Raw genomic sequence first — 10,000 nt, forward strand, 5'->3', positions numbered from 1 at the left:
TATTTAATTCAATCTCTGTTTTATATGTAAAGATTTCACAGAAAGTATTCAAAGGCAAATCAATGGACATAAATAGAATCAGTCATAATATATAATTTATTTACTCTGAATTTCTTACATTAAGTAAAGAAGCATTCACAGCTACACTGTTTTATTTAACTGCATCGCAAAAGAAAGAAAGAAGAAAAAAAATCAAATATAACACAACACCGTTTTATGTACAATGCATATATGCTCTATCCAATATATTTTACAGGTATATAGAGCACAAGGGAATGCTACTATACAGTTCAGAGTATAACACCACTTTCCGTATAATGTGGTAATGTGAATATGATAACAATACATAACAAGTACAGTGCAAAGCTTACACATAACGATAGTATGAGAAATGTTTCAGTGGTACATCAGAGTAAAAGGATTTTCTGAACATATTCACCCAGGACGTCACTTTCAGCTCAAGTGTTGTATGCTGTATGAGTCTCTGAGGCAGACTTGATGGTTACTCTTTATTCAGAGGCTGAGTATCTTATCTACATTCGGTACATATGAACTACAGGTCAGAACTCTTACATCATTTGCATGATATACTGCATACTTTATCTATTGATGCTCCTTAATACAGGGGAACTTCATTTTTTTCTAATGAGCAAAAACTATAAATCCCAAAGAAAATTTATTACATGCTTCTAAAAGCTGTAAGGTTATTAAGCTCTCTTAATATAATTCTCAGTTTCTTTCAATTTTTTGCTAATCAACAATCCCATATCTTACTTAACACTGTATACTGGTGACAATAAATACACCACAGCATTTTGCAAAGCAACCTCAATCAATTTTTTCATGATATTTCTTGTATTTATATATTTTTTTAAATGTGTGTAGAGGAAGAAAAACAATACATCAAAACTTAGTTTTTACCTGGTTTGAGATATGGGAAGTCAGTACAAAGCCTTCTCAGACAGGCACATATTGCCTTCCATTTTCATTTTGAGTCGTGGTCTGCCTATCAATATGTATTTTGTTTTTGTTTTTTTTTATTATTTAGCAGATTAATGTAAACTGAACAGAGTATATATATACTAACAGAACTTCTGAGGAATGTGCTTATGAATACATGAGTATATGAAGAGAATGTGTTAAGTATATATATCAACTTTAATGTTTGTCATTTCCAAATAAATTATGTTATCAGTTTTTAACAAGGCAGATGATTATGCACAAAAGGTATATGCCATTTCATGGCCTTGAAAAAAAATGTTAACTGTTCTATCAAACAAATTTGTACTCACATCAATGAGCACAAGCATTCATATATGCAAACACACAGAAACACGCCCAAACACAAATGTACAAGTGTTGCACTTCTTGCTATATGAACAGACTGTGAAGTCCTGTGAATAGTATTCCAAAGAGTCTGAGATACGATAGCACTGTAGGGTGAATACATATGCACTAGAAACGAGAAAGGATTTTGCAAAAGTAATCATCACTAGTATATGTCTGAAATACAGTTTTCTCTTGAGAATTTTTTCTTCATTGTAAAGTAATGTAATATATATATATATATATATATATATATATATATATATATATATATATATATATTTTATATATTTATCTATATTGAAAAGAGAGAAAAAAGGTACATGAACACCTGAACTAATAAACTAATCATTGACATATGTCTTGCTGTACACTGTGACAAACATTCAACATGACAATTTCAGAATTACTTGGAGTTTTGACACTAAAGAGTCCTTAGGAGACTTTCACACCCAACTCCTGGTTTCACTACATACCATTACAAAAGAGCACAGAACTCAACGCACAAGCCTCAGGTAAGACGGATTTCACATATCAAATAACAACAATGTATCACAATGTACAAGGATAAACATTCTTGCTGTATATAAAATCCAGAAACAGCAGAACCGCCCACCAAGCCACGAGGGGAAACAATTTACTAGCATGACGATCCAATCGGTCAACAGCAGGAACTTTTACAGCTCAATTTTGAAGGTTCTACTGCCTTGTATTAACTACTACCTCTATTTGGGAACTTCCATAAAAAAAAAAATACTGGGGTGTTTTTCACATGAATAATATAAAAAATTACAACCAACAAACTCTTCTCTTTTTTTTCCACTAAATGACAACATCAAAACGACTTGATGTGTGTTGGTATCCCATCAACTGGTGGCCAAATTCAATGGCTTAGCTCTTGCAATGGGATATCTTAAGAGGGGAAAGCCTCGTCCCAAATGACAAGTTTTTTTTATTGTCAACACACATTCTGTGACACCAAAGAAACCCAAGAACAAGTTGCATTTATGAGCAATTGCAAAATTCCTATACATGTATCTATGTTTTCTTACCATTCTTAACATAAAAGTGTTTCCTAAATACGTTTACTGTACTGTGACAATACACAATGTCTTTTGGTATTTTCAAAGGCTAAAGCATCTTAGAAGTGGATATGTTATAAGGGAGAAAATATATAAACAAATCCTGAGAAACTAAGGTATTAGGTTATTATTACATAAATAAATATTATACATTCTATACAAAGAGTTCCTCTATGACAAAGCAAGCTTCTTCACACATTCAACATAATTCATGTTCATCCATATTATCTTTACCCATTTAGTGACATGTAAATAACTAACAATATGTATTAACAATAAGAATGATCATAATAAAAAATAATCTTTCAAAGGATGATCTAATAACTGAAGTTTCAATAAACTATGCTCCTTTCTTTGGCATTATTAAAATTTTTACTTGTGAATATGATTGTCCATTACACACTGGAATGGGAATTTTGCATGACTCAATTCTGCTCTTTAAAAATCTTGGAAAATTTGCTATCACATCAATTCTAGAGACAACAACTAAAGAAAAATACAGTATGCACACATTACATCAATCTATAAAACATCTCGTACTTCCTCAATGTGTGTTGGAAAAGAATAATCACAATGAAAAAAAAGCATACAAAACATGAAAAAGAAAAGGAAAAAAAAAAGTATATACCTCAGTAACAATGGGAAAAATTGTATTTCCTTATACACAAGCCAACTGCATATTTGTTTTCTTAAGAAAGATCACAATCCTAAATTTCAATGAGTACTTATCTGGATTCCCTGGAGATAAAAACTGAGACTCACACAAGTCATGTGTGCTTCTATTTTAATTATCAGAATCAAAAGATGTGTACAGGTGTGACTTGCCCCTAAACATATATCAATTTGATTTTCCTCTTTAGCTGATATATAACAATACAAAACATATTAATTTCTAAATCCTGTACATGGAGCTAGAGTGCATGCAGCTATATAAAATATACAAATATATTAATTTGACTGAAAATAACAAATATCACAATTGACAATCAGATTATATATGTACAAGAACAAAGGACAAACAGAAAATAATTTTTGTCAGATCATTTACATCCCACATAGAAAAGAAAAAAAAAAAGAAAAGAAAAGAAAAGAAAAAATCTCACATTTGGCTGGCAAGAGTCCAAACGCAAAACTCAGCGCAGGTGACTAAAGCTAAAATATATGTTGAGACTAATCCTCTCAACAGCAGGACTGATTATGGTACGAATTAACCCAACCTGACTCTGCTTGATGGTAATATCGAGGACCAAAATCTGTCATGTAAGCTTATTTGGAAGGGTAATAACAATGATGACAATCATAATGATAAATTGCAGCATGAGCTCACCTGACAAAGGATTTGAAGACCCCTTCGTACCCCATAATTTGATTTACTATTTAGAAAAGTACCATTTCAAACATATTCCCATAATAGTCAATAAACAATTCTGTAATGATGATAACAATTACAAAAGACTATGGTATGAAATACATGACAACTGTACTAATCAAGTGACCAATCTCTGAAATTCAATTTCATCTGAATAACACAAGATCCCAAGTAATTCCTCAACTGGTTCACATCCAATCAAATAACAGCTTTCGGCATAATGCATTATTTCTTCCTCTAATATACTGTCACATCTTACTGCTGCATTCTTGACAGTTGGATGAATTAAAGTCATCAACACCAATGTTCTTCCAACATAAATAACTCCAGCTTCCCTACCCTCCCTACACAATTTACTGACTGCTTTACAATGCAATGACATTGTACATTTCTATAATTTCCAGATACAACAATGATGGAAATGCCATTACCCAATCCTGACTTGGTTAACGCATCTAAAAATGTTTTTTAAAAAAAGGAAAAGCAGTAATTCTTCTTTGGCAACATGTACAAAATATCAGAACAGTATGTATTTAAATTTCCAGCCCAAAAAGCAGCTACATTTTAATATATCCACAGCAGAGATGAAGTTAAATATGTCCCTCTATCAGATAAAACATTGAGGATGTGGTGGAGGTGCTTAACACATTGTGACTAATCCTCTCAACAAGGCCACTTCTCTTTTAATAACTACATTAGTGATGAACCCATTAGCAATATCATCGCCGAACTCAGGGAGTCAATGCTCGCTGCTTCAGGATGAGGAACATCTCTTTCCCATGCGGCCCTCATGTCACCCCAAGGGTGCCTCCTCTGCATCAACTTTCTGCTCTAGTTGCTGGCCCAGATTATGAGACCGATGACGAGGGCAATCATGATGCAAACTAGCGTGAGGAGGACCACCTTCCTTCTGGACTTGTCCTGTGAGGAGAGACAGACAGGATTTTACAATAGATCAAAATGAAGAAAAGAAATTACCAGAAGGAACGGTAGAAGACATGATTATCATCTAAGAAGAAATCACTACTGCATAAATGAGATGAAAAAATGAAGGACACACATAAACAGGAGTTCTAGACTAATCATACATCAGATCAGTGCTATCATTTTGTGATTTACACTCTGCCATACTTTCACATTATTTTTTCAAATTACCTTTTTTAATTACCTTCTCTCAAACTTATACATGTTGGTGATCATTTACATTTATGTATCAACCACTCGGATTCTATTCAAATTTGTTAATGTATCATAAATCATCTTAAATCTTATTTATCAATATATTCAAAATACAGTATACCTCAACACTAGTCAAAATCAAACCAATCTCAGATCAACAGACATGAGTTCATGAAGACGTCGCAAATAATTTGATATGTACCTGCATGAATTTCATACAGAGATAAGAAGACATTCAAAAATTTTCTGCAGAAAATTAATAAAAGAGAAAGAGAAAAAGAAAAGTGATAAAAAGATCATGTGCAATATTCAAATCTGTCAGAAAGTAAAAAATTCTGAAAAGGTACTGGTGAGTGTGCAGTGTCAAATGACAAGTGGCTTTTCTACTCACCTTTAAGATGCAGACCAGGCAATGAGTCCAAAAACAATGGCCAATACCACTATAACAATAGCAATGATGCAAATCTTCTTTCTACGTGATTTGTTCTACAAATAAGGGAGAAAAATAAAAATTAAAAATAAGAACAATTAACACTAAGAATTCACACATGTTTACTTCAGGCATTTTGACACCGACCGAGCAAGTCTCCTTTAACAGACATTCATACATCAAGGGAAATACCCTATAAGGAATTTATCGCTGGCTCTACAGAACAACTGTACAACTGAGCAATTAAAAACTGGGTTTTATTGTGACAACTGTGTCATACAAGAGGGAAATATATCTAATGGAAGTGACTGGATTTAATACTAAAATATTCATCTTACTAAGTTTTCATACTTTAAACAGCTATCTACTTCAACTCTCTATTATTCCTTCATAAGTGTCTGCACTTCACAGCCTAATAATGTTGGTGTTCAAAATGTGAAGATAAAGTGTATAAATCTCTTTTAACCCAACGCCGCCGAGTGGTTTCCCGATGCAAAAGCCCTCACTCCCAGGCTGAATTCACAGAGGCCTGGGCCCCGCTGCCAGGGAATCATGTCGTCACCATGGCGTGCGCAGAATGACTGTGTCTGTCCCCAGATAACGGGCCTGGTGCACCATGACATGTATATACACGCCACCCAGAAAATAGTCCAAGCATGCCTTGGCATGTACGTACATACCACTCGACGGCAACGGGTTAGATTCTTTCATATCATAAAACCAGATTCTGTCATAATGTATAGACCAATTTCATCCTTTTACTTTGCTTATTCAAACAATTTCAAACCATTCAGCCTCATCTCAAAGGAACATACTTCAGTATGTGTAGTACAAGGCAAAAACATGAAGAAAAAAAAGGTTTTTATTTTTTTCTTTTTATCTTTTTTGAAAGCATTTGAAGGAGAGGTCTCAAAGTATAAAAAAGATAAGACATTTAGGTGACAATTCTGAGCACAGATCTTATAAGTGCATAATATCCTCTAGTTTTCTTCCACTTTCTTTTCTACATTTTTCATGATGCTTTTGTTTTCACCACTGTTATTGTCTATTCATATGGAGGATTTATCAATGTATTTATAATAGACACAAAAATCTGAGTGGCACAGATCACTTATATAATTGTACAACGGATGATAATGATGGCAGAACTACTCATAATAAGAAATTAAATAATCCCTCTGTTTTCTGTATGCAACTACTACAGGAATTTGTCTTCCAATCCTGAAATTAAACATTCAAATATCTGCATACCAAGAATATCTTTGACAGTGTTTCCTTTACATGAAACACAAACTGAGAGGGTCACTATGCCCTGTACAGATATGACATAATTACCAAGATTCTTCATTGGATCTATACACAGTTCTCTAATGAGATGAATTTTAAGGTATTTAGTATAGCCTACTCAATATACAGGCTTTTTTGTATGAGGCACTGATAATATAATAATTCTACTTACAACAGGCTTGTCTACTTTTTGCATTAAATTGGAACATCAAAACTGCGATGGTTCTAGTACATAAATTACAATATTTCCCATGAAATGGACATGTGAATTTGTTAATCCTTACCTTGTTTGATCCTCATATACATATCTATATCTGAATAAATATATCTCATACATCAAATATATGTTGAGGTAATTTAGAACACTTGTGATTAAAGCACAGAAAACAAATAAAACAAAAAATGCCACCATCACGGCCTCAGCCTCGTATACGCTTCACAACATGGCAATCAAATACATGCTGCTTTGGGTGCATGCTTTTGCTCCAGACATAAAAACATACTTGAAAGGGTATGTACCATCACTTACTGTTTACAGGTTTTGGCTTGATATGACTTATTTCTCATTCCTCTGCATGCTTCTTTAACTTTTTAACCTTTCACGGTAAAAATGGTTCATTTTCCAACTACCTTGCACCACATCATGACTAGCAGATTCGTAATATCAACGAGTCATAACTTTCAACAATTCAACAAAGGTTGTGTTTTCTCATTTTATTTTTGGAAGTCATGTATAACATCAAAAACATATCAATTATGTCCAAGAGTATAGACTTCCAAGTGGAAAATTATGGTCGACAAGCCATAGCAAGTATAAATCTAAACTAACCAACAAGATTCCATTACTTGCCTCAACACAAACCTGTTCAATCTAACTGTTGCCATCTTTGTAAAGTCTGTTGAGCTTCCAGACTCTCCCCAAAAATTATAATAAATAATAAAGGAAATAATAAAAGAATATGCAGACTGTGAAACAACCAAAATGCATAACCCTAGTCACCTTCCAAAAAAACTGACATAAATACCTGGTATTGCCGTGCCTGCTGGAGCTGTCCCGCCCCTTGCGAGACATGGACCTGCGCTGATTCCACATTGGCCTCGATGGAGTCGATGACCTCTCCCTGCTCATGAACCATTGTGGCCAGGTCCTTGAAGATCTGGTTAACGTCCATGATGTCCGACTGGCAGGGAGTAAAAAAAAATATATATATATAGATAATCAAATAATAAGAAATTAATACTGGTACACAAAAAAGACAAGGAAGAAGGCAGACCAGGAGACAGAAGAGGAGGGGGAGGGGGAGCAGGAACAACAGGAGCAGGGCAAAAATGAAGGAGTAGTGTAGAACATGAGGAGCACGAGGGGCATTAAAAGTAATACAGGTAATATTAGGTAGGGGAGGAAAGAATACAAATCAGATCATGGAACATATACAATCTTTACGTGTTAAAAAAACAAAATAGAGAAAAAAAAACAAAGGCCAAAATAAGTTCAGTATACACATACTTTAATCAAACAGATGTGAAAATACACAGCTAATAAACCACATTCCATCAATAAAGGTACAAAATCTCCCAAGCCTCTTTACCTCCAGCTGACGAATCTGTCCCTCGCGTTCCTGCAGAGCCCTGAGTTCCTGTTCTTGCTCCATCTGTATTTGCACCTGACTCTGTTGTGATGAGCCTTTGTTGTGTGTGTCTCCGAGGTCCAAGAGAGCTGCGCCATGGCTGGGGTCCTCTGAAATGTCATTGGAGAATCACATACCACAAAATGCAAAAGAAGCACTCGCTTAAAAGAGAAAGAGTGAGTGGAGAAACAAAATCAGTGGAGCCATTTTTTTCCTTATAGTTTACAACAACAACAAAAAATATAAAAAAACACAACAAATGCTTACCAAAGAAATGGGCATCTGAATCTGCTCGTGCCTTCTTCAGTGCTTCTTTCTCTTTGGCTGCTGCTTGCCGCTGGGCTGCTTGGAAATCATTCAGTGCCTGAAAACAACATGAGAAAGGTTAATAAATCAGTGCCATACAGACATAACTAGAAAAGATTTCATAAGACAATATAAGAGATAATTTTCAAAATTATATTTCCATTAGCTTTCATAACTAAACATTACACTTAAACAATAATGTATGGTATCATCTATGCAACATGATTCATACTATCCAGATTAACCCAATGCTGACAGGCATGGCATGTACATATATGCCATGCCCACTGTGAGTTTACTTTATTAATTGTTTTACTACACTTGTACTAAGTAACCAAGGAGTCAATTATGGGTACTGCCTGTCTCACCCATTTACCATTTTCCTTGATTTACGAAAATATTTTACGTTGTCTTATTTTGCTGTTACTAATGTTTATAACATTATAGCAATTATAATTTATACAATAAAAATAACACCATCGATATTCATGGTAATAGTAAAAATATGTTTTTCCCGCCCATTCAAGGAATGGCGAAATCAGGTAAGGTCATAAAGTCTACTAATTGACTCCTTTGTGGCTAAGCACTAGCAGAGCCATCTATGTACAGAGACCTTTCACAAAAATATAAAAATGAGTACAGCATTTTCCCTTCCCATCTTTGCAGTTAAGATAATTTTACAGGAAACATATTTCCTCCATTTAATCTAAAAGATGGGTTTGCACCCTTTATACATTAATAACCTGATAAAAAAATTAGCTGAGTAACTCTCTTAATCTTGAATAATGAAACTTACAATAAGACTATTCAATTCTTCTTCATAATAAGACAAATGCCATGATCTTTATTTTGTAGTCAATACAACACTTACATGAGCCCTCCCATACAAAGGTATACGCTTTTAATTAATAAAATATCTTAACTACCTAGCATTGTCAATTACCTGTGTGAATTCTCGTGTTAGACGCTCAGCTTGCATGCGCCACGTTCGAGCATCCTGGCCATGTGGCACCGAGAGCGACTGGAACTGCCGTAATTCTACTGTCGTGTCTTTGGCCAAGCCTCCTGTGTAGTGTTGAACCTGATGCCTTTGGAATCAGGGCACAAGACATTAAAATAACCATAGATTAAATAAACAGAAAAACAAAATATAGAAAGAAACCAAAATTATACATAAGAAAAAGATTTCTGTATTATCGGCTTACACTGGAAATATTCAGTGTTATTATATCATTTTAAAATCTTATGTTTCCCATTAGCCCAAACCAGAAATTATAACAATACATATGACAAAGCAAACTTACAGCTGTGCTCGGAGCTGCTGGTTGTCCTGGTCTGTGCCAAGCTGGTTGACCAACTGCTGCATGGACTTGACTGAATTGACAGAATTCTC

General features: G+C 34.3%; 1 protein-coding gene across 5 annotated transcripts in view; it reads right to left on the bottom strand.

The window, feature by feature from the left end:
* Positions 1-82: 82 nt before the first annotated feature.
* LOC125035046 (syntaxin-7-like) overlaps positions 83-10,000 on the bottom strand; it is a 20,561-nt gene continuing 10,643 nt past the window's right edge. For all 5 annotated transcript variants that reach the window (XM_047627134.1, XM_047627135.1, XM_047627138.1 and 2 more), the window contains exons 3-9: positions 9,912-9,981; positions 9,551-9,695; positions 8,569-8,665; positions 8,263-8,411; positions 7,699-7,854; positions 5,348-5,442; positions 83-4,698 (exon numbers count right to left, since the gene is read on the bottom strand). In XM_047627134.1, coding sequence (XP_047483090.1) covers positions 5,350-5,442; positions 7,699-7,854; positions 8,263-8,411; positions 8,569-8,665; positions 9,551-9,695; positions 9,912-9,981 — 710 coding nt within the window. In that variant the 3' untranslated portion in view covers positions 83-4,698; positions 5,348-5,349. The remainder of the gene's footprint in view (positions 4,699-5,347; positions 5,443-7,698; positions 7,855-8,262; positions 8,412-8,568; positions 8,666-9,550; positions 9,696-9,911; positions 9,982-10,000) is intronic.

The sequence above is a fragment of the Penaeus chinensis genome, chromosome 19, assembly GCF_019202785.1.
Source record: "Penaeus chinensis breed Huanghai No. 1 chromosome 19, ASM1920278v2, whole genome shotgun sequence".
In the NCBI taxonomy this organism is placed as follows: domain Eukaryota; kingdom Metazoa; phylum Arthropoda; class Malacostraca; order Decapoda; family Penaeidae; genus Penaeus; species Penaeus chinensis.